The sequence below is a fragment of the Alligator mississippiensis genome, chromosome 2 (genome assembly GCF_030867095.1).
Source record: "Alligator mississippiensis isolate rAllMis1 chromosome 2, rAllMis1, whole genome shotgun sequence".
In the NCBI taxonomy this organism is placed as follows: Eukaryota; Metazoa; Chordata; order Crocodylia; family Alligatoridae; genus Alligator; species Alligator mississippiensis.
In genome coordinates this window covers 99,426,049-99,451,394 of record NC_081825.1, presented here as the reverse complement: position 1 = coordinate 99,451,394, position 25,346 = coordinate 99,426,049, and the positions used below count along the sequence as shown (strand labels likewise).

Sequence of the window (25,346 nt, the reverse complement as noted above, 5' to 3'; positions counted from 1 at the left end):
CTGCCCAGCTAGAACCAAACTCCTTTCTCTTTTATAGTCCTTGTGCGGGCCAGGAGCGATCTGGGCCCTTTTTCGTGCCGCACGGGCTGTAGCCAGCAGCCTGGGCACGCTGGGTCGGAGAAAACAGGCGGCACGCTAGAATTAGTCATGGACGCGTAATGGTTGATTCAAGATTATTTACTTACACCGAAGATGGTCGCGGTGTAGGCTGGACAGTTTCCCAGGCACAGCTCCGCTTAAATCCTCGTTTGAGGACTCAGACAATATTCGGATCTCTCCCACGGAGTTGTCGAGGCTCCGTGGATCCTTTTGCGCGCAGGGAAGAGGGATACATCGAGGATTGCGCTCGGTGACGGGGAGAGGCTAGAGGCTGATCAGACCCCTGTTGCCTGCTTGAAATGCGCTGGGTCCGACAGGCTCCGCAGCGCTTAGAGATCTTCACACAGTGTGAAGTCTCCTCCTCCTGGTGTTCATGGAGTCCTCCAACTTGGGCGGAAACCACTCAAGCTTTTTATACGGCTAGCAAGCCAATCACTAGCCGCCATGTGTGAATAATTTAATGCAAGCCAATAATGGGGCTCGAATTATAATACAAATGGTGGGAACTCTTTGCAAAGTGCATTTCTGTGCTGCAAAGAAGAAATGCACACTGCAAAGAAAGCTACAAATTGGCGGGAAAATAATTCAGTGGTGCCAAAGCGCACACAAAACAAAAATCACACCCTTGGGTTGTGACAGTCCTAAGGAAGAAAAGCTGGTTTCACAATCTTCCAGAACTGCGGTGATGCTTTCCTGATGCCCTTTTGGAATTGGGCTCACAAGGAACCATCCTGAGCTGAACTGTATCTTGAGCCAGTGTGGTTGGGAGACTAGTTTCTATAGCTAATGGCACACAAAGGAGTGAGGTGATTAGCGTCATCTCCAGCTGCCTCTGATTCCCCAGCCTAAACAGTCCAAATGACAACTTGTAGATTGGTTTACTGGGGGCAGTATTCAACATTAGTCCAGAGTGAGGCTCAAGCACTCATGACTTGGAGAAAAAAAAGAGAGAAAAAGGCAGAGGACAGAGAGTTTGCATTTTCATTGCACTGGTAGGGCTTGGTTAAAATGTCTTACTACAGATTTGACTCTCTGTTCTCTGCCCTTTCCTTTTATTCAGCATTGTGTTCAGTTTGTGCAATAAATCCAGTCTAGAATGCATTAGTTGATTTTATTTCCCCCCGCCCCCCGTTCCCTCCCATGTGTTATGACTGGAAGCATATCTTCCCCTAGCCCTTGCATGTCAGCTCTTTGTGCTTGGCAATGTTCAACACAGGAAGGTTAATTGAGATAGAGATAATTGAGATGTTTGGTTGTGCTTGCAAGACGATTCACATCCTTCTGCCCTCTGTAAAAAATGGAATCTGTTTCTGTCCACTGTAACCTTTTGACCAGTCCACCTCACCTGATATAGAGGTGTATCCCCTTGTGGTTAGATACCATGCTGCCTGCTCAGTAAAGGCATTGCCTGAGATGGAAGTGTTCAGCTGATGTAGGTGAGCAGCAGCACACTTAAATTCATAAGTATCAGTCTGGGCAGCATAGCCCCATATGGCTTAGACTTTCTTTCCTAAAATGTGTCCAAAAGACTGACCACTGGTCATGGATTTTATGCAGCAGCTGGCAACCTTTAACAAGCCACAGGCTTTAACAACCCTGCTTTGATCTGATGCAGTTTGGGTGGCAGCAGAATTGGGGGCTGGGGGGATGCATGATGGTCAGGCACCTGGGAATGGTGTCTTCAGTGCTGCTGCTTCTCCCTGTCCCCACCCACCTCCCAGCTACAGTGCAGCTCCCCAGTGGCTAGAACAGTGGTTCCCAATCTTTTTTTTACCATGGCCCGGCAGGAGCAGGGCAGAGTGCGCAGAGCCAGCTGCTTCCCTCTCAGGGCTCCCCTACCACCTGACTTTAACTCCAGAAGTTCAGATGTGACCCTGGAAGCCACTCAACTGGGTGGATGAACGGGGCTCCGAGCGGGGGGGCTTGTGCCATGACCCTGCAGCCAGCCAGCCCGCCCGCCTCAGTCTGGTGGTTGGGAACCTCTGGGCTAGGGTGCGCATCCGTGCCACATCCAGGGAGAAGGGGGCTAGAGGAAGTGGTGACAGTGTTGGTGTGGAGTCAAGCTGCCCAACCCTAGTGCAGTTCCACCCTGCCCTCTCTGTCTAAACCTAGGGTGCACAGGTGCATAGGTAAAACTCTCCATCTTCATAAGCCATATGTTGCCAAGCCCTAGTTTTATGGATCCCAGTGGCTTTCCTGGCAGGAAGAGTGAGTCTAGAATCTAAGGCAAGTATCTCAATGGAAAATGTTTAGCCTTGCCAATATGCTGCCATCAGTTGATACTTCCCAGGATCTTGTAACAAGGAAGTGACATCCATTTTTCTTTTATAGAGACAAGTGAGATTTGTCCATTTTTCCTCAGAATTCAAAGTGCTCAGGGCTGTGGGTATTGTGGACTTCACAGTTGGCTCAGTCAAATAGCAAACAGCTGTCAGGATTTCTTACCTAATGTCTTTTTTTTTCCCCCCATATTTGGCACTTTTGACTCTCCAGTGTGCACAAAATAAGAATGGTTCTGTGGTGTGGAAATCATTTAATGCAGGCCTGTCCTGCTTCTCAGCGGTCGGGGCTGCACCCCATGCAAGCCATGCTGGGAGGGGGCTACACCCTGTGCTGGCTGCAGTGGTGCAATCTAAGGGCCTCTCCACTGCTGCATAGAATGCATGGGCAGTCCCCTTCCCTGCTTCATCCTACATGCAGGCAATCTGTCGTTCCCCTCCCCACCACCCCCTATCTCCCTGCTTGCTCCAGCAAGCAGTCATTATACTGTGTATACCTATGGATTCCCTACCCCCTGAAAAAAAAAAACACACAAAACCAAACCCCAACCCCCCCCAAAAACAAAAAACTCAACAGCAGAGGTTCCTGCATGCTGTGCCACACCCTGGGGCAGGAGCAGAAATCAGAAGCCATAAGGGAAGGCTAGATCCCCTGGCTCCACTGGAACTAGAATGATATGGAACAGCCGCTGAGTGAGAGCCTGGGGGCCACAGATTAACCCCTTGCAGGCTGCATGCAGCCTGCAGGCCACCAGGTAGATAACTCTGAATGCTCTGAAATACTCCCACCTCTTGAGAAATATTGTTACACATTAGTGTGTTTGTCTTTACAATGACAGTTTTGAGTTTGTTTCTACTTCTTCCTAAACAGGAGTAATTTTTGATCAGATTATGATGTTGCTTTTTATACTGTATTCTGTGGGTGCAGCTAGAAGTAACGTTTGAAATATTTCCAAGTGAAGTGCACTTAAAAATGCATCAAAGAGGAAGCATTTTCAGCCGGGGGAACATACCTAAGCTCCTATGCCTCCCCTCTCATCCCAGCTGGAAAATTTCAAAATTGTCATGGCTGCGTACAGCAGTAGCTTTCCAGCCAAGGGGTGCAGGGTGGCAGAGGATATCTCTGGAGGGGTGGGAGCAGTGGTGGGGAGTTCCTAACTGTGTACTGACAGCCCCAATCCTCTCTACTTCTCCTCTCTATCTCAGGAGTGGAGAGATAAAAAGGAACTAGGGATGAAGATCCCTGTATGTGGTGGCAGCTCCTTGGGCATCTCCAGCTCCAGTCCATTCTGCTTCTCCACTCCCCTTCTTGCTGGAGGCAGTGGCAGGCCCTGACTGGGAGTGGGACTCATAGCTGTATAGTCTGCCAGCTATCACTCAGCCTGCTCTCTTTCTTTTCCTGTAGAGATGGAGGGGCTGAGGGGTGTACTGTGGAATTTTGGAGAATACACGGGTCGTCTTTTTCCATGCAGACGCAACAAAAAGTGAATTGCTTCAAAATATTACCATATTTGTATTGCTGGCTCTCTGAAATGTTTCAGAGACATTTGAAATATTTCAGTTATTACTTCTGTCCATGCCCTGTGTGTCTAACATTCACCTTCTCAGCCTCTGATTTGGAGTCTTTGTAGTATTTGTGCATGTCCCCGAAAGCTCTATCTTACTTTGGTAAGAAGCTTTATAACCGCGTGATTTATGCACTGATGGGAGATCAATGCAGTATGCTTTACTTAGACCTGGGATTTTTTTCCTAAAATATCCCATGGTCCCTACCATACCAGTTGGTTTGGTTCCAACAAACGTAGAAATGGTGAGAAGTGCTATCATAGCCTAAGGACACTGTCTCCATTATCACTCTTGTAGCTTAGATGTAATAGTGACAAATTATGGGAAGTAAAATTTTCAATGGAGAGAAATAGTCTTGGGCCACATACAGATGTTAAGTTTCTTTAGGGAGAGTCACTGCTCTCTCAGGTCAAACCATGAGTGTACAGATGTTCAGGATTTTTCTTTCAGCATAAAAATGGCTGCTACGCCAGCAAAATAACTGGGGTTAAATATATCCTAGGAGAATTTCTCCTGGGAAAGCAAATATCTGTACAAGCTCTCTTTTCAGAGAAGCCACAGCACAGTCCAGCATCCCAAAGTGCTTTTTCCCCCCACCCCCAGGGAGATGCTATATTCCTCACTGAACTCTACTGCTCCAGCCAAAAAAGGAACAGAATACACTTCCTTTGCAGTCCCCACATTGCACTGCAGGAAGAGACAGGCTGGCTCTGAGCAGTCTGGGTCAGCCAGCCAGGGTTTCTCTGTGCCCTGCTGCAATCTTTCTCCAGGGAGACCGAGAGAGCTTGCAGAGCCATCTGTGATGTATGCATAGGACACCCCTGGCTGTGCTGCATCAGTACTGCAGCTCTCTCCTTTTCTGTGGCTCAGCATTAAATGTCTGTGTCTCTGAGTAAGTTTTTTCTACCAGGAAAGCAAACCTGGGAGAATTCTCCCACATCATCTGAATGCATGTACTCAGTCTAAGTGGACAAGAAGGAATAGTATCTCTCCTTGGCAGGCTTTTCACTAGTATACAAAATGATCCTCCTGAAAAAGTTTGTGGAATTTTTTTTGGTCTTTCTTATCTTATTTTGTTAACATTCTTCTGGAGAGATTACTTTGCTTGATCTGTTTGTCTAGATTTCAGATTTTTGTGCTTTCACTTACAATTCCAGTGAGGAGGAAGAACATTTATACAGTATAAAAGTGACTTGGTTTTGGCTTTCACTACTGAAAGGAAGGAGATGAAAAGGGCCAAAGCAGTGTGTGGTCTTTTCTGCTAGTTCAGCTACTCCCTACATTTTTTCTCCCTTGCAGAATGATTAAGTTTCTATATTTATGATGATTGAAACTAAATACCACTAAATGGCCAATTTAAGACCTGAAAAGCCTGTTTGGCCTGAAAGGAATGTTTTTCTCACATCTTACTGCTATTATAAGCATGCATTAGCTTACATTTAGCCACAAAGAGTAGTAGGTGCAGAAATTTTAATGAAATGCCCCAAGGAGCTTTTCTTCATGGTTTGCTTTTTACATTCAATGGGGGGTGGGGGTGCTGGTTGTCTTTCAAGACGGTTGGAGATGAAATATGCATGCTCTGATAGAACCTGCATTTTAATTGATCTAAAGAGAAATATTTGTGCCACGTGTTATTCTTTTCCATAATTATAATTGGCTCCCTTGAGTTCTGCATGGACTACTAAAGGGGAAGGCCACAGTTTTAAAATCTGAGGCCAAGGGCTTTCATTTAAAGAACTTGGACTATGTGAAGCATTTTGCCTTAAGGGTAATCTGAAGGAATCATGTGTGAGGTGGGGAGGAAAGCAACTTAATACTTACCTGTGTGCTGCTATACTGAAATTAAATTGGGCAGACAAATAAATTTACGAGTCTGAAAAAAGTAGGTGAGGATGAAGCATAAATATTTCTAGTAGTACAAACATGAATGCAGCCCCCAGGCTATTTTGGGATAGAGGCTGGGGAGCAATTTAAACATTTTCTCTATACTATTGCCTTATTAAAATGGCACTTTCTTTTCCGTAAGACTAGTTCTGTAATTGGAAGGCAGAAATTAAGAGAATCGAGATGTATATATCATATATATAAATATTCAGTGGCAGACTGAGTATAATAATACCCTTTTTTAATTGGCAGGAAAGTAATTGGAGGGAGGTAGTTAGCCCTGTTAGTCTGAAGTCAGTCAGAAGGGCAGGGTAAATATGCATCTTTCAGCTTCAGATTAAGTGAACTTGGGTTCATGAAAGCTTGTGCGTGCTTTCTCTCACTATATATAGATCTTATTTAGTTAGTCTATAAAGGTGCATCTACCCTGTTTTCTTAAGACAGTATTGCCAGCATCTCTGCTCTTGCTTCATTTCAGCTTTTAACTTCCCTTAAGTGTGTACACTGTGCTGAGCTTCATCATTATTGGCGTTGTTTTTGCCTACTCTTAAAAATAAAATAAAACAAAAATAGAGAGAGAGTAGATTTATTTTAATCTCTATATCCTACAAATGACATTTACTGTCCTTCACTTGTTAGGAAAGTTTTAGTAGAAGGTTTCTTTTAATGAGGCGCTATGTTAAAAATGATTATTTTTTTGTAAAGAATATTGGAATATTTATAAGAATACTATGCTTATTTTCCTCACTATTTTAAAATTGAACTATACATTTCAAATAGACAAAGTAATTTTTAGATAAAATATTCCTCTTGCATGTGTTTGTTTTAAAATTCACAGAATTCAGTGATTCTAGTTAATGGAATTAACAAGTTTCTACTTGAAAGAAAGAAAGAAAGAAAGAAATATTTCATAGTTGATTTGTTGGTTTTGATGGCAGTGATGTGTATGTGTGTGTATTCTTCATTGCTTATCCCTGAAATTTAAAAACATTTGCCCATCGTGTGTATTGGGCAATGTTCAGTGACGTACCAGTGCACACAGTGCACGCTAATGGAAGTCATATGTATGTTATTTGCTTCTGTTGGTATTTTGTAGACCTGGTATTCCTGTGACCATGCAGGCCTTCTCTGAAGACGAACGGAAGCTGTGGGTGGAAGCCTTGGATAGTAAAGGAGGTGTATGTATATAATCTTTTTTCCAGCCCCTATTTTAGTTATTATGTAATGATGATTTTTTTGCGTTTTAATACATTGTATTTGCATATTTCTGAAAATGATAGATTTACTGACGAAAGACTATCAATGGAATAGGACAGAGATCTGTAAATCCTGAAGTGAAGGTGTGGTGCTTCTCCATATAACAAGAAAAGAAACAGTGATTTTTATGTATAGGTTCCAATACAATGATGGTGTCACTTTTCTAGCTAATCACTAATGTAACTTAATCACTTTTACTGGCAGACCTTACCACCTTACAGTGGCACAGACTTGAATAAGCCAGTTGTGTAGTGAATATAGTGAAAAATAGTTTTGAAAATTTAAACTACAAACTCAAGAATGTCACTTCTCAGTTTCCTAAAGCTGACTTGATTTTTTTAATCAGTGAATGGGGGAGTTGTCCTTCTTTTTGATTTATCTCACTGTACTTTAGAGGTACAATTGAATTGAAGAATTAGAATGCACATTGATTCACTAATGTTATGCTTGAAGGATATTTGGTCTAGCATATTAGTTATGCAGCCCAAGAATAAAGGGAGTTGATAGTGCTGCTATTTCTGTGTCACAACAGATGGTTGCTGCAAATTTTGGAATTTGATTCTTTTATTCTTGGTATTGCAGTGAAAAACTTTTAGAACTCTGGAGATGTAACTTACTGTAACTCATGAGGATGCAGTTTACATAACTAGACTGAGTTAGCTGAGGAAGTGGGGAGAATTCATAGAAGATCTGTACAAAAATCTAAACCATATTGGAAATATTTTGCATTTGCTCATATTTCTATAAAATCAAATATTTTATCTCAATTCAAGTTGAATTAATCTCTGTCTGCCTGAGTCACTATAGTGTATCTTGGGCTTTTGTCATTTAGATGCCTTGTCCCCATTCACACATTGATCTCGGCTTCCTGGCTAAATTACATCTTCCATGAATATATGGATTCCCACAATGCATTGGATCAGTTTGGATGGAGAAACTACAGTGCACTTATGAGAGATTCATCTGTCTGGGGAGTGTGTTCCATCGGAAAGAATGGGAATATGAAATACCTAAGCTAGAATTCCCTTATGCTGATAGCACAAAACAGATAGATATAGATCAGGGGTGGGCAATTATTTGGGCCTGAGGCCACATAGGGAGTTCTGATGATCTGTTGCAGGCCAGGTCATCACCCCCTGCCTCCCTCACACAGCACAACAACTCAACAAAACTCCCTATGGGGTTTTGGGTGGATGGGGAGCAGCGTTCAGGAGTATTCAGAGCCCATGATGACCAGCCACCTGCAGGCGGACATTGTGGGTGGAAGGCAACCAGAAGCTGGTGCCGGAGCCCCGTGAATGGAGGCAGGATCCACCCGGCTGAAGCTTCTTCCCAGCCAGAGTGCAGCAGGGGCAGGAGCAGGAAGAGGAGCTGCAGGTGGATCAGATGTGAGGGGAGCAGAGTAGCCCCACCAGTCTGGGCCCCACCCAGCACACGCAGCTTCTGGCGGTGCTGTTCCCAGTGTGGCTGCAGCCAGCCGGATACAGCTCGGCTCTCCTTGCCTCCAGCAGTGGCTCCCCCTCTCCCTACTGCCCCTGCTGCATCGCAGGGTGGGTGGGCAGGAAGGAAGCTTCAGCTGGGCGGTTCCTGCTGGAGGTAAGGGAAGGAGGGCAGCACTTAGGAACAGCCTCTCCAAAACTGCATGCGCTGGTCGGGGTCTGGGCCAGCAGGCATGGGCGGGACTGTGGTGTGGGCTTCCCCGACAGGAGTGAGTAGGGCTCAGCCCCATGCGGAGCACTGCAGGGGCAGCCATAGGCTGGATCCAGCCTGCAGGCTGTATTTAGCCCCACCCTTGGTATAGATTGATATTGCCTGACCTCAGGTTGAACAGATCCAGAAATGTTTAAATTTTTTCTCCCATCTCAAATAGTGTAACTATTTTGACCCTTCATTCTGATTCAGGATGGAAAGGTGTCATAATATTCCAGATACCTTACAACCCAGCACATTAGGTAAAGGCTTGTATTATCTAGCCAAGTGATTTTCAGATAGGTTGACATAGCACCCTTGGGTCCCATGAAAGCCTTTCAGGGGTGCTGCAGGGTGCCCCATAAAGTCTTTAATACTGGGTTCATATTTAGTATTTCTGGGTTTATGTTGCGAATTGTATTTGCACACCTAACAATGCAATATTCTGACTTGCGGTGGTCTTTTGAGTTCATTGAAATAGCTTTTCTCTTTTCCAAAGTAAAAAAAAAACAAGTGAAAACCAAGAGCTGACATTTTCAAAGAGGTGTCTGGAGTCTAAAAAGGTTGTGACCCATTGTTTTAGTCATTTAGTTGCTGTAGTTGTCCTTTTTTGCATTAAGCAGGGGACATCTTGAATCTCAGTTTATAAATATTTTTTGCACTGAACAGTATTTTTTTTGTGTTTTTTCTACTAGCTGTTCATCAATTTGAATAGACCTAACACCAGAAGGGAAGGGAGTAAGTATTTGAGCTATTTTTAAAATTAAAATTTTGGTAACTTTTAAAATTCTGAAATACATTGACTAGGTCTGTAAAGGACCTTACTTCTGATCAACTAAGCCCTGGTCTTGCAAGCACTTATGAACATAGATTTTTATGAATAATTTGATAGAAGTTATCAGATTTTCTTGCAGTAGAAACCCCTTTGTAGGATTAGAGTTCAGCTTCATGCCTGTTCTGAGGAAAAATTGTTCCATCATTTGTCTCATCTCACTTCATGCTCAAAGAACTTTAAAGACAAAGTTTATTTTTAAACATAACAAAAGTGCATTGTTTCAGAATATAAATGCACAGAATCCAGAAAATTCAATGTTTTGGGTCAAAGAATCTGTAACTCAGTGACTTGTTACATGTGTATTAAAACATAGCAAAGATTAAGGGCCAAATGCTGTTACACTCTATGTCCCCAAATGGCAGTTTTCCAGTGATGTAAGTGGCATTTTTGGTATTTATGTAGAGTTTGTAATTCTATTACCTGTGCATTGTGAGTGTGTAAATGTCCACTGAGAATGCACAGTAGGCTATGCACTGGCTAGGTAGGTATGAGGCTATCTATGTTCGTTTATACCTGAATGAGAGTCTTAAATAGAAGGGGCATTCCTGTTTCTCTTGACTTTCCAGGGCTGTGCTGCAACCATCTGGCCATAGCTCAGGCATTATCCAGTCCCCTCTCCAGCATTTCTTTTGAAGTTGGACCACTGACCCTCTCATTCAGTATTCAGTAAATAAAATGGATGACGAGCAGTATGGAACTTACTGCCTTATTGTGAACAAGGATCCAGGCTAGAACACCAGGCCCTTTTTCCCACCAGTGCAACATCCATGTTGCTGAACTACAAGCCACCTAGCTTTGTCTCTTCCTTCTGATCTCACATATCTCTCAGTCTTGATTGCTCAGGGGTCCAGCCTTAAGAAGAAGGTTTGGAAAGGGGAGTGCCTGAACTATAGCCGAGTAGTTAAAGCGCTATGCTGGGAAGTTTGACATAGGTTCAAACCCTACCCTGCCCCTGAGAGGGCTGCAAAGAAACTTGGGCCTCAAGTGTTACAAAACACTGATGTATTCATAGATTGTGTAATCTGTTTGGCAGCTGCTGTGAAATAATGCACATATATATCTTTAAAAATGGAGCTACTCTAATTAAGTGCCTGCAGCGTTATGTGTATTCAGCAGCCTATGCTTCAAAATGGCGGTGGGAGCGCTTTAACTAAATCTCATTTGACGAGCTTTAGTTAAGGAGCCCCCACAGCCATTTTGAAGCTTGGGACATTGAATACATGTGACAGATTTATTCAGCAGATGTCAGAGCAGATATCTGGCACATATATAGGTGCCCTACATGTGAGTCGAGCCTTTACAAATATAAAAATGTGGAAAGCCTTGTAAGAAAATGAAATGGGATGATCTAGTTGTGGATGCTGCTGCTTTGAGCAGGGGGTTGGACTAGCTGACCTCCTGAGGTCCCTTCCAACCCTCACTTTTTATGAGGTGTATACTTAATTGTGCTGAAAAATTTCTCAGAATGTTTTTTCTTTTTTTTTATTTTGTAGGTGCGCAGTTGGATAAGATAGGTTTCACAATTATTAGGAAATGCATCAGTGCCATTGAAACACGAGGTAACAAATGAAAGAATGAATGAATGTCTTAGGACTGGGAGAAGGTGGGAGTGGGCGGGGGCGGAGGTAAGGAAAGTGTATGTAATGGATGCTAGTCTCATTATACCCTCCATTAGGAATAGCAGCAGCTGAGAGATCAGAAACAGGCTGGAGCTTGCTTCTGCTCAGCCTTGTGTGCGACTTAATTCTCAATTTAGCCCAGGACCAAGGGACACTTCCTCTCAAAGAACTGTTGATATTGGCCAGTTGTTGCTGATCTGTCACCAAAGATGTATGTGATTCCAGTTTCTTGTTCTGCATTTGAGCCCGACCGTCACACATTTAATATATTCATTTCACATATGCCTCATGAGGATTTTTGTGTTTTTAAAGGTTTATTTAGATTTGACTTTCAAGAAGAAAAATGTGTCTAGCTAGGCTGGAAAGTGAAACAAACTATTATTGGTAAAGCTTTTCCTTTTTAGGAAAAGATTAAATTAAAATGGAAACTTTAGTACTGTTTGTCCCCCTTTTGAAAAGGTTTGGAATTTCAGGGTGTGAGCTTTTCTTTCAATCTAAATGTTTCAGAGCTTCTACTCCTGAAGGGGAATTTAGACATATGATTATGCTGGATTTGGTTGTTTTAATTATCCAGTGACCTGATGTTGTACAGAGGACAACAATGATAACTTTTGTTTGTATGCCACATTTCTAGTTTAGAAGATATAGTGGGATAAAATAGTAGTTCAGTTATTTGCAATGAATGCAAGGTCTTATTAGGCAAAATCTTCCACCTGTACAGATTAGAATGCAATATAATTGATAAATACAAGTAGTTCCAAAATGTTGGGGACTTAACCATGAATAGCAAAGAAAAATCTGAGAAGTCTTTTATACTTGGACTCTATTTACATCAGTTCAGTCTGACAGATTTGTGAATAAATTCAGATTAGATTAGATTTGAGTTGACACTTTTTTGGGTTTTCTGGGCTTTCAGATATCTGTCAAATTACCAGTATCTGCTTTATATCAGTCACATAAATCTAGGCTCTTTTGTGTTTGAGTTAGGACATATCACAAATAAAGCACACAAAAAGCCAGCTCCTTCACTACAAAAACCTGATTAATTCCTAAAACAGGTCTGTCCTGTACAATGAATGGGGCCAAAATCTTATGGAAAAAAGAGTATGCAGTTATGTACCTGAAGACTGTATCAAAATGTAAATTCAAAAGAGGACCAAAAGACTGGTTTCTTACCCTACAGGAACTGTAGGTCTTTGAGGTATTGTAAGCAGAGCAGTGCACCACATTTCTAATAGTTATGTGGTCTTGCTTATATGTGACAGTGTGAATGTTGCTCCGTCTGGCACAACATTTTGGGGGAAAAATGGGGAGGGAAGAGGAACAAAACCAAACCTATGAAAGAGTGATTTTTTTAAAACCCAAAATAGCTGTTGAGGTCAGGCAAAATGAAGCAGACATAGGGTTGCCACATGTGGGAGGGAACTGAAGGCGTCATGTCCACTATCCTTTGTACTCTTACAAAGCTGTCTTTGTTTCTAGTTACTGAGAATGAACATAAGCTATTTTTTTAAATCTTGTTTTGTGCACATAGTTTGCAGAATCATTCCTAGGGAGACGAGATTAATTTCTTCTCTCTTACACCCAATGATGTCTGCTGAGCTATCCAGGTGTTAGGAGAGGATGCTGTTTGTACAAGTCTCCTTGGTGCACTTGTGTAATAACATGAGCTGTGCACTGAGGAAAGTTTGATATCCTACAGGCCTCCAGATTTTATGTCTAGGTAGGAAAATATACAATATTTGCTCTTACAACAACTTCTACTGTGATTATTTTACTTTTGCAGTACATTTTCAAGAGCACGTTATATTCAATAGAAGAAAATAGAGGACAGATGCCTTTTCAGAGTCTGTGTCTATATGCCATGTTTTTATCTCTTTTAATCATAACGGGTGTGAGGTTGGTGTGGGTGGAAAGAGAGGACAGTCTAGTGTGGGTGGAAACTGAGAATAGTCTTGTCATGTCATAGCAGAAAAACTCTGGTATTCAGAGAGAGAAGAAAAGGATAACATATTGAACATAAACTTGTCAATGGCTGGATGATTTTCTCAGTTGTGTTCATTTTTATAAAACTGAGAAGAATTATTCATTTTGAATGAATAGAAAAACCAAATACTGTATATGACTTAAAAAATCATATTTGCTAGTGGACTGGAATTCTTAAATATTTTTCCTGAGAGGCTATGACTGTAGCCTTTATTTATTGGACTGGAAAAATAGAGTTACCTAACCAACATTTTAAAATTGTATTTTTAACTCCTCAGACCCATTATTTTCACTCAACACACAAATCTAGTGGGATTTATACTCAGGCACTGTATACAAGTGCAAGGCTCAAGGTTCTGATTTTATTATTCCATTTAGATTTACATTTCTGTACCTCAGTAAATAATGCATGAGATTTACCTGAGTGCAGTTAATTCCAGGGGTAACAGCTAGATGTGTTGGTGTATAATGGCAAAGTTGGCATTCTCTAAAGTGCCATTCGTAAGGATGAATAACATTTCACTTAATATTAGTTTCGCAGCAGCAGCTGTTTCAAGGTGTAGAGACAGATGGCAGTAGTGAGCTGTCATCCCAGTTTTTTCCTAGGTAAGAATGTTTCTGTTTAACTGGCGGGAAGAAAATAGAGAGCCTTCCCACGGAAACAACCTGATATTACCTTGAATTGTGAACGTGCATGAGTGATCACTTCTGTACCATGTAATTGGACATAAAATAAGTGATTTCTGTAGCTCTATTAAAAGCCTACATCAGCTATAAACCTTAAGCCATACTTGCTTAGTGGACATATTCTGCCTGCTACAGTGTAATTTTGAGACTGTAGTTTCGGCTTATACTTATTATTTGTAGGCACGTCTAACAAATTGGCTGCCATGTCAGGCTCTGGTATCTGAGTGCTAGTCACCTCTAACTTGTGTAAACACAAAGAGAATCAGAATATGTACTAAGAAACCTTGCAGCACTTAAAGCAGCTTGGGGTGCTTGGTTTGAGGGCCACTTCTGTTTGGTGAACCAGTCAGAATTTTAATTTTTAATCAGCAATAAGCCATTAATCTAAAAAGAATCATCTTGTGAATCCCTCAGTGTTTAGGGAAACCTCTTCCACAGCTATCAGTCTGACTTCTGTGGCTCTCATAGAATAGATCAGAAATAACATAATTTCCAACTGTTTTTATGTGTAATGTTTTATTTAAAATTTCATTAAAAGGTAAGGACTGTACTGAAGTATTAATTCCCCTCTGCACACCTCATTTTGCATTAGCAATTAACTCTGCTTCTTTTAGGTTGAGTCATTTTAACTGGATCAATTATCTGATAGTAATTACCAGCACTGAATGATGATTATTGCTCCATAACTCAAGTAACTTTCTGGTTTCAATGCCACTGTCACTTCAGACACATTCACAGCTGCACAACTGTTTTAATACTGAGCAATGAGTTGCTGAAGTTTGGCCTAAATTATTTTTAAATCCTTAAACTTAAGGTACCAACAGTTTGAGTCAGCACAATTTTGTTCATATTAGTTTTAATGTTAGCAATGCAGAAAATCAATACACAATCTGAGAGCTTGAGCTTCTGAGATGAGCAAAAAGCAGTAAGATACATTTGATTGTAAGAATGTTTCTTCAGCTTTTTCTTAGATTCTTGCGTGATATGCAAAAGGCTTGTTCTGCAGCACTAAAACTAATGATGAATCATCCTGCAAAAGGCCTGGTGCAGTTTGGCAGAGCCTCATGAAATTTGGTGTTTGTGTCAAAGATTATCTTTGCACTAAAGATCTCAAAGGAACACATGGGAAATTGAAGCAAGAGTTGCCCTTCCCTTCACATGCTTCTCAATAACCCTAAATTGCCGGTACTTCCTGCTTTAGGGTGGATCAGAAAATCTTACTCTGTATTAGTGCTGGCAGTTTTCTAAGTTACACAGTATAAACTGTCTGAAGACCTTATGCTTTTAATAATGTGACCCACTGGAAAATCTAGTGGAAGGAGATTGACAGTCTTTTTTTGTAATCTTTCTGAGTTTTGGTAAACTCACTTTATAATAACATTAGTTTACAGCCTACTTTTTAATTCTGCCCACTAATACAATTAAATATACTTCTATAATAGCAGACTTCTCTAGGAAGTTCATCTATTTCTCCTATGGTTATCCTGCAATTGAGAAATAAGGCCAAGAAGAAGAGGATGTAAACTTAGAAGCAGAATGTTTTACTTTGCAGAATTCAAGATACTAATATTGAGTATAACAGGATAGTGGTGGTATGTCTCATTTATGCAGCTGGTTGAGTAATTCATTAAGAATAATATTTGTTATGAATAATGCAAATGAATTTTTGGATAGTGCATCCTATACTTATTCAGGAATAAACTTTCCATTATTTGAGTAGTTCTACTTGGCTTTCTTTTTCTTTTTCTCTGTGTTGGAACCATCTGTTGTTGAATCTGGAAGTTCTCTACAAGTTTTCTCTCTGTATGCTGTATTCTTAAATAATTTAATTTTAAAGATTTTTTTCATATTATTCCGATTTTGTGGTATTTTAGTATTTCTAGGTCCATCTGAACACAGGTAATAGAGGTGTTTATTTTTGTTTGCTTTAATTGCACTAGTGCACAAAGGCCTTATTTAGTGTCAACACTATATTTCAGTAAGTTGAAATTGATTTCTAACAAAGCATATGATAAAAGAGTGCAACAGCAGAGTGATACAGACAGACCTTACCTTTTTTCTTTAACTCTTTTTATGAACATTTAGTAAATATTTCTAGCTTTTACAGCTGTTGTGTCCCGCTTACATAGGAAGTACTGACTACAGTGTCTTGGGTTGAATCCTTCTGGGTGTACCTAGCATGGGGAGTGCAGTGGGTTGGATTGATACCTTGTACGTGGAATATACAACTTGCACCCAAGTATGCACACAGAAAAAAGCAGCTTTAGTTTGAAATGCTGGGAAAAGATCTGGTTCCTCTTTTCCCCCCAAATCTTTTCATTCATCGTGGAAAGGGTAAAATTTAACTAAAGTAAGAAATGACAATTTATCATTTGCTGGGTCTGTTTCTGTCAGAATGTGAATAAGGAAATGCTTATACTGGATGATTTCTTCTTAAGTAAATGAGAGCAAACAGTTATCTTTTAAAAAACCTTCTTTGTCCTTAGTTACTTATAGGCAAACAGGGAAAAAAAATGTCTGTCAGAAATGTCCTAATAGGGTAATTCTGTTGACCAAAATGTAACTTAAGATTTGTTTATCTTTAACACATGGATGGTCAGCAAACAGATAACAGGTAACTGTTTTTGGCCTTCAACAAATCCTTTTTTTGTAATCTTGGCTAAAAAAGGACTTTGAGGATAGCCGGGGAAAGATTTTAAAGCTTTAATTTATTTTCCTATATACCTTAATGCTGTAGCTGACCTTCATTTATTTTTTTTCCTTTCCTAATAGGTATTAATGACCAAGGATTGTACAGAGTTGTAGGGGTGAGTTCTAAGGTCCAGAGACTTCTGAATTTGTTGATGGGTACGCCTCTTATTTTATAATATTTTTTTTTACTATATTGTGATTTATATTCATGGCTATTCTAATTTTAATGTTAATAATTCACTGTTAATATCTGATGTAATATGTATTTTGCATATTCTTCATTTCGGGAAAAGTGAGTTAGCCCTACTCATGGATAAATGTCCCATTCAGCACTCACTGTGACCACCCGGATAAGGAATGTATAAAGACTTAGCTGTTAGTGTAAACCAAGGAAACAGCCAAAAGAATATACTGGAACAAATCATGGGTGTGGTGTCAGATGGTTAAAAGAATCTGGCTTTTGAAGAAAATGTCTATACAAGTTAGGGATAAGAGACTCTTCTTACTATATCTTCCTGTTCCTAGTTTTCCTTTAAGCAACTTAAGTATGGTCTACATTCTATTTTTATGCTAGCACAGTTGTTAGGGTTTGATTTGATTTATAGACATGTATAGTGTGTGTGTGTGTGTGTGTGTGTGTGTGTGTGTGTAAAAATCACACCTGACTCTGTGTGTCTGTATAATATGTATTCACAAATATGAATATAAACTCTAGTACAAATGCAGTTTTACTAGTGTAAACATGCCTCAAGCAGTTTAAGTTACACAAGTTCGGGAAGGTTGTGTGTGTGTAATATATATTTCCTTCTGGGGAACCTGATGCTTGTTTAGCTACATCTTTTGCCACTCTACTGCCCCCTAGAAAAGTATTGGCACCTGGTAGGAATCTTTCACCAGCTTAGAATCTCTCATCAAAGCAGTAGCCATGACTGCATGATGTGCAACATTTACAAATTCTTGTCTTGAGCACTGGAAGTGCATGCAGTCAGACAAGACCACTGGGATTAGTTCGTTTTTATAGAGCTTGCAAACCTGTCACTTGACAGCAAGGGTCTGATTCTCAGGGATTCATTGGTATGCAGAGAAGCTTGTTTGCAGTTTGCACCAGGCTCTTCTCCAGAACCATGCATGCTCCATCTGTGCTGATAACACAGTGTTCTTTGGCACTGCAGACTAGAGGAAACCAGAAAGTGAATTCATTTCATTACCCCAGACATTATGTGAATGACAAAGCGCTTTTATATTATATACTGCTGTCAATTCAGTGCCACCTGTAAGACTTTTTTTACAGGCTGTCTCTTCAGGAGTGATACGACATCAGGCTTGAGGACCTGTATGTCATATCAATCCGTCATAATGACCTTGCTAAATATTAATTTATATGATATCTTACTTTAATCAATATTAACAGTATGCTGAGGTAGTCAGTCAATGCGCATAAACCTGTCTGCTTCATAAAGCATTGTAGCAAGACAATGTTAAGAAAGATAAACCAAAATTAATAATAACATTAACAATAAATAACTGGCATGCAACTGATTCTGATGACTGGTTATCTGCTTAGGAATTGAAGACTTAATAATCAATATCCCATTTTAGCCATTAACCACAGGAAGGATTATCTGTCATTGGTCAAAGAACCTTATTAGAATGCATTTGCTGTCATTGGCTATCTTTTGTTTTTTCTGTTCGCTCATTTAGCTTGGGTGTGCAGTTTTGGCTGTCATATTTTCCTCTTTACCATTAGTGGTATCCAAATGAAATAGATTCAGGTTGCCAGTGGTTCAGTAGCAGCTGGAAGAGTTTAATGGGGATTCCAGCATCTGCTTTTACTTAATTTTAAAATTAGAAACACTTTTTTTTGCTCATTTCCAAGTTTCACATAATCGTTTGGAATCAGAAGATTACACTGGTATCAAGACAGAGAAACACTGAATAGAAAATAGTTACAGTACAGCCAGAAGGTATATGTACATTTTGACTCTATTCTCATGTAAGAATTGAGAAGAATTTCTTTTTTATTCAGCATTATGGAAGAATACAAAATATCTGATTGAGTAATAAAGCGTCTTATATATCCTTTGAGATAAAAAGCTCTTTCTAGTTTTGCTAAAAGTAACAAAACTGAAATTGGATTAATCTAAAACTTTTATATTATTTCTTTAATAAGATTCTGAAGTGAGCTTGAGCTACTTTTTAATTACCATGAGCTACCAAATTTGAGTGGTCTGGAGTGCAAAGAGAATGAGTTAAACTTCCAAATGTTAGTCAAAGAGCTTGCATATAGCTCTTGTCTCTCTTTGAAAAATATTCTGGAATCAGAGGGAGAGGTGAGGAGAGCATGTTGATAGAAAGACCCAAATTATGGTCCTGCTTCTACAATATGTTAGGCACACAAAGCCTCCCATCTGTCCAAGTGAAAATTTGTGTAATTGGGCCTGACCCATTATAAAATTAGGTTAAAGCAAAAGTTCATACCATTATGTAGAAGTGGGAAAAGTTCATAATTAACTTATAATTTGAATTTGCCTATAACTTGCACGGTGCTGTGGTGACCTGACTTCTAAACATCATCTCATTTTAAATTTGGATAACAAAAATACTTTGTAAACAACTCTCTCCCTTTCCCCTGAAATGTATATGAATTTAATTCCTTAATTTATTCTAAAGAACAATAATCACAACTTCAAAGGTATCATAAGCTATTCAGAACACACTATCAGCCTCTAGAACGCTCAAATATGCTCTAGGGGCCACTTACTTTTCATATGATCAGCAAAATAAACAATGTGCTGTTATGTTTGTTGTATGTAAAATATAGGCCAGTTTTCATGAAATGATTGCTTCATGATGAGGGGGGTATTAACGGCTTGAATATTCTAACGGTGGCTTCCCATTCAGCTTCTGACACTGATAACCGTAAAAAATGAAAAGTGTTGCATTTCATAGAAAATAATTTTGGAGAACATCTACCTTTTAATGTAAACAACAGTCAGGGCTTCAACACTGAATTCTTTGTTTTGCCCTTTTTTTTATATATGATATAATCCATTTAAACTTGCTCAATAGTCTTTTTTTAAACTCTAAAACAGAAACAAACCTGCTTCTTATAACCTAGCACCTAGTGAGACATGCTGGTTTTATAACCCCTATTCCCATCATGCCAGAAATATTAGGGGAAGACTTTGGATTTTCAAAAATGGTTTGCTGACAAGTTATTTGTGCATATGTAAATATTTGCATCTGCACATGCTGTTCTTGCATGAAAATGTAGTTGTTGCATTGACAAATAGTGGTTTGTGCACAAGTGCTGGTACCAGTTTAGAAATGCTGTTGAGGCCCTTTTGCCAAGTGTGTCCTTAAATATTCAGAAAAAGTAGAGTGGTAACAGCCAAATATGACTGATAAGGCAGCAGTCAGAGTGAACATCAAGAAAAAATGCCTTAAATCTCATTCTCATTCATGTTGTGTATTTTTTGAGCTAGACTTAATAGGAGGGTATTCTTAAAAGGTTCCAGTGCGGCAGGGGTTAGTAATTAAATCCTTTCCCAGCATTTTCTTGCAAGACGAACGATATCTTTTAATTAAGCAGGGTTTTCTGAAAAATGTTTAAGTCTGAATTCCAAATATGTCACTAACAAATTGCACTGAACCAAGTGCATCTTCTGATTGCAAAGGAGAATCAATGATGATTGAGGAGTTATTTGAAAACAGTGAAGATTTAATAGTGGATTGCTAACAAAGTCTCTATAGAGTTATTAGTTTCTGATGTGACAGCTTCTTTTTATTCCATGAAGTTAGCAGAAAGGTTTCCTTCTCAGTGGAAAGAATGTGATCTCAGAGAACAGAGGAATATAGCACATTTAAAAAAAAAAAAAAAGAAAAGGAAAGATTTCATTTAGACAGACTTCAGGTTTTTGGATGGTGTTTGGCTCATAGCAAATTGATAGAAAACGTTATCTGACTTGTATTTTAAAATGAGATTTAAATGATTCATGTAATGAGAGGGAATATTCAGTTACAGAAATAATTGGTTGGCACAGCTTTTAGAACAGAATTATTTAGTCCCAGTTAGAAAGGACTGCACCTTTAATCAGGGTGCCTAATTTGATTTTTCACATGTATCTGTCGTTTGTCTGACGAGCACAGTAACAAATGAGTTCTGATTTGTACAAACTGATCAAAATGTAATCAGTGTCAATTACTATCGTTGTATTTTACTTCATGTTTCTGTCAGCTTCTGTAATCAAAAGATGCTGAAAGTGCTTAAAGTCACAAGACATCTCGGGTAATTTGGCTATGTACGTGTGATGTTTTGGCTGTGAAATAGCCATCACTTCCTGTTCTAAAGCTCTGAGACTTGATTTTAAATTTTAAAATTGCTGGGAAGTGGCAGTATGTTGTCTTGCTTCTTTTTATATTCACAGGCATCAAAGGTAGATCCAGGGGATCCAGGTGGTCCCTTTCATGTCCCCCCCCCCCCCCCCCCCCCCCCCCCCCGCCTTTGACTGTGTGCTGTATGCACAGTGAGCTCTGGGAGCACTATGAGCTTGCCACTACTTGGTTTGGGCTCTGCCTGGAGTATCTGCTTCTCTTTGCTCTTCCCCTCTCTTCTTCCATCCCCCTCTGAATTCAGCACAACAGTGGGAGGGAGGGAGAAGCAGCTGGTAGCAACGCAGCTCCATAGGTCCATGCTTCTGCTTCTCATCCCATTTCCTCCTTTCCTGGCTGCTCAATTAATGGGAGGGTGGAAAGATGACCAGCAAGTCCTGGAGTTGCTTGAAAGCAGGATCTGGGCAGACCCTGCACTGGTGAGCTCAGAGATCATATGTAGACTTCCCACCAGGAGCTGCCAACAGCTCAGTGGCACCCTCGGGATCACAGCAAGGGACTGTAGCCACGTCACCTTTGGCTATGTGTCTCTTCACTTCTTGTGCCCACCCCCACTGCCGAAGGGGATGTGGCCGCATCTCCTTTACTGCAATCCTGGATCTGCCCAACTTGGTCATAAGTCTTCATGAGAGCTCAATTTCATCAACCCTATTTTATTAGCTTGGTAATAACTAAACATAAAAAAGATCACGGATATTGTGTGGAATGACAAAATTGTCAAAAAGCAAAAGCCTTTGTCTTTCTGCTGGAACACTGTAAAAAAAACATTCAAGAGACATACATCTGACTTAAATTGTAGGGACTGTTTACCAACAGAAAACTCTTACCTTATGCTTTTTCACTTCCATCATTTCCTAATGGCAGCAAGCAGCATCACGTAGTAGATGCTCAATGTTTTTGCACTAAAGCACCAAGGATCAAATTAGATCCTTAAAACAAATCTATTTAAAAGTATCTGAAATTTTTTCTCAGCATACTTCAATTTAATGTAACGAGGGGAAAAAAATAAAATATCGCTGCTTCCCCTGCTCTCCCCAAAACTGTCACTTATTAAGATTTCCCTTTCCCCTCTCCCCCCCATTGATTTTGTGATTTATGTCTCTTTGCAATTCTCTCCTTAAGAAGGCATCTTGGCTTTTCTAAATAGGAGAGCCTGGAAATACCAATGTCCATAAATAACTTGGAGCAGTACCATACAGTTGAGGAAAGAATGGTCAGTGAAATAGTTTGAACAGTGCACAAAAATATAAGATTGGGGTATACCTCTGATGCTGAATTCAACTTCTAGTTTAATAATAAAGACAACATATTTCTGAATAATCTACTTTAAATTTGATTTGTACCTGTGTTGGGTCTTGCACTTGATTGCATCTTTTCAATATTGTATTATTGTTGTCTGACTTCAAACATACATATGCTGTCCCATGACTTAGATTAATACCAGCTTTAATATATGTGCAGATTTAGATTTTTTTTCTCCCCCCTTTGATCACTTTGCAGATGCAAAAACCTGCAATGAAGTTGATTTGGAAAATTCTGTCGAGTGGGAAGTGAAGACGATTACTAGTGCTATGAAGCAGTACTTGAGGCAAGCTTATTTGTTAACTATTCATAATTGAACTCTAATTGGTGTAGCCTGGAGCTGTGTTACTGTTTTGATTATTTGCTTTTACTGTTGTTTAGACAAAAGTCCACACTGCATGTCAATCCCACATATGTATTTAAGGCACTGGTTTTTTTATGCCTTAGGAGGAAAAGCTTCATAATTTCATGAAGAGTGTGTTAAGATTAGTGACACAACTTAATGTTTAGGTGTGATAGATGCCTAAATGTTTGGCTTCCCTCTTCAGAGTTGGTCATTCTTACAAAAGTTGCTATTTAAAATCAGGTTAGATTGTTTGCAAACCCTTTACTTTACTTTTTTATTTTGGTAAACCCCAAGGGGGAGAAATGAATGAAAATATTTTTAAAATGCAGAAATCTGAAATTGTTAGCATTTTGAAACTTGAAGAATTTGGCCAACGTTTATATATTGTCATTTTTTCTCTTTTGTTTCCCAGATAGAATCAGGGGGCGGGGTGGATATAGTTTTAAGAGTGTTGGATCAGTTCTGTAACCAATCTGACTTTGTATTAAGTTTTATGTTTTTTGTAATTCACAGCATACAACTTTTTGTTAGCCCGTTATGGTTTCATATTAGCACAGCATGGATTTTTTTTTTAACTTAAAACTAAATGAGTGCATGTGGAAAAAGTAAATTGCTCTTTTAAAAACGTAAGTTAGTGAAAATAAGGTTTCAGCTACTGCCAGCATAGGTATCTGAAAATATGTGGGAACTCTGGAGTATTAATCTTAAGATTTTAAGTATAACATATAGATCAGTGTTTCTCAACCCAAAATGGGTCGCAAGAATATATGAAAGAGTCGCAAATAGACTTTAAAAATGGATTCTCCTTTAAAGGAGAAAAACATGGGAAACTGTGGCTTTTCCCTTGCAAGCTGTCAGAGTTCCAGCCTCCAAGAGGCTGCTTGCCCCCCCTCCCCCCCCTTACACTGGGGGCTGGGGCCTGGGGGCAGTGGCTTGAAAAGGGGCACTGGATCAGGACTGGCCATCAATGTTTACAAATGGGTCCTGGTACAAAAAAGTTGAGAACCACTGATATAGATAGATAGGAGGAAAAATAATTGTTCACATGCGTAAGATTAAAATTGCCTGTCCAAAGTATAAAATCATTTTATGTATTACAATAATTTAAAAACCTCAGAAAGTCAGCCCAGGAAATGAGGGAGGTTTAATCTGTTTCCTATATTGTTCTGTGATTATTTTTATGTAATAAAGGTTTTTTCTTGAGGGCTAAAATTTTTACTAGTAATTCTGAGTATTTAGCCTGATCTTTGCAAGGGGCCTAACTTTTCCAGTGGTGCATCTTGCAAAGTCTAGTCCCCAAAATAACCTAAAGTTTAAGTACCTCAGGTTCCATATCAGTGTTGCCATTTATCTGACCAGTCACGATTAACCAGTGGAGAAAATATAAAAGAATTGCAAATAACTGTTTGTGATCACTCTATAGTTACATAAATTCACAAGAAAGCTGTGAGTCTTGTGTATAAGAACATTAAAGAAAATCATGATCCTGGTTTTTGAATATCCCAGGAACAAAGAAGAAGCACGTTAAGTGGATAAACCCACTTGAGGTGGGGGGCGGGGTTTTTTACAAATCAGTTCTGTCACACTTCCTTATTTTTACAGTTTTAAAAGAAAATAAAAAAGGGATGAGGTATACAGCATCCCTATGATTTCTTAATTTCAAGATCTGTGGAAGGCATTTATTTTGTATTAGAAGGTTCACTTCATCTGATGGAATTTAAAGTTTGTTTAGTCTTGTTTTCCCTAGATTGTGAGCTTAATGTCGCACCATTTCCATGTGTGCTGCAAATCATTGCAGTTTGTGAGTTGACCCTAAAAAGGGCTGTTCCCAGTGGAAAGGTAACACATCAGTATTTTTGAAGGGCTTTCCTGCTCAGCAGAAATACAAATAGGAATGAACCTATGTGAACTTACTGTATTTGGTGATTGCATGTCATTTTTGTCTTACAGAAGCCTTCCAGAGCCCCTAATGACTTACGAGTTGCATGGAGAGTTCATCGTTCCTGCCAGTAAATATTTGACTCGAGTTCAAATAGAACGATGTTTTTTTTGTTTGCTTTTTTTTATGATAGCACTATTGTGGTTCAGGAACAGATGCTGCAAATGCAGTTTCAGGGACAAATGCTTATTTCAACTAAGTAAGAAAGAAATAGGTATAAAAGATAACTGGGATTTTTTTTACATGGAAGTAAGACTATTGTATGAAATCATATATAAATATACCATAGGTGCCATAATTTGGTTCAACACATGGAGTAATTTTTTTAAAAGTACAGAAATCTTAAATGCACAGCATATTGATAATTTCAGTTGGACAAAGTTGGCTTTGACTTAGTACCTTTCACTGTGTATTTATTTTTATATGAAATTATAAGTTTGAATTGGAGTTGTTTTTCTTCCTGTTTGACTGGTTATATCATAGTGAACATTTTCTATACAGCACAGTAGAACGCCCTACAGTAGTTCAGGTTGGTTAAATTTTCATATCCTCTAGTCACAATCCATCTAATCACTTTTAAAAAAAATAAGTTTAGTAGAACACTATGCTAAAGAAAAACCATACAAGCCCCTGGATCATAAAAGTGATGACTCCTGACTCTTGTTTTTAGTGCCATCTCCCTGTGAGTTCTGTATTAAAGCCAGCTGAAGTTTTCTCATGTATCACTAGAAAAAGGGAACATACAGACCAAATTAAACTGTTGCAGTTAAAGAGA

The 25,346-nt window shown here is 39.5% G+C and overlaps 1 protein-coding gene across 2 annotated transcripts in view; it reads left to right on the top strand.

Annotated features, from left to right (window-relative positions):
• Window positions 1-25,346, top strand: part of ARHGAP10 (Rho GTPase activating protein 10) — a 219,185-nt gene that overhangs the window by 112,487 nt on the left and 81,352 nt on the right. For both annotated transcript variants that reach the window (XM_014593705.3, XM_014593702.3), the window contains exons 11-16: window positions 6,925-7,006; window positions 9,470-9,512; window positions 11,103-11,168; window positions 16,674-16,748; window positions 22,485-22,572; window positions 24,583-24,641. In XM_014593705.3, the coding sequence (XP_014449191.1) occupies window positions 6,925-7,006; window positions 9,470-9,512; window positions 11,103-11,168; window positions 16,674-16,748; window positions 22,485-22,572; window positions 24,583-24,641 (413 nt within the window). The remainder of the gene's footprint in view (window positions 1-6,924; window positions 7,007-9,469; window positions 9,513-11,102; window positions 11,169-16,673; window positions 16,749-22,484; window positions 22,573-24,582; window positions 24,642-25,346) is intronic.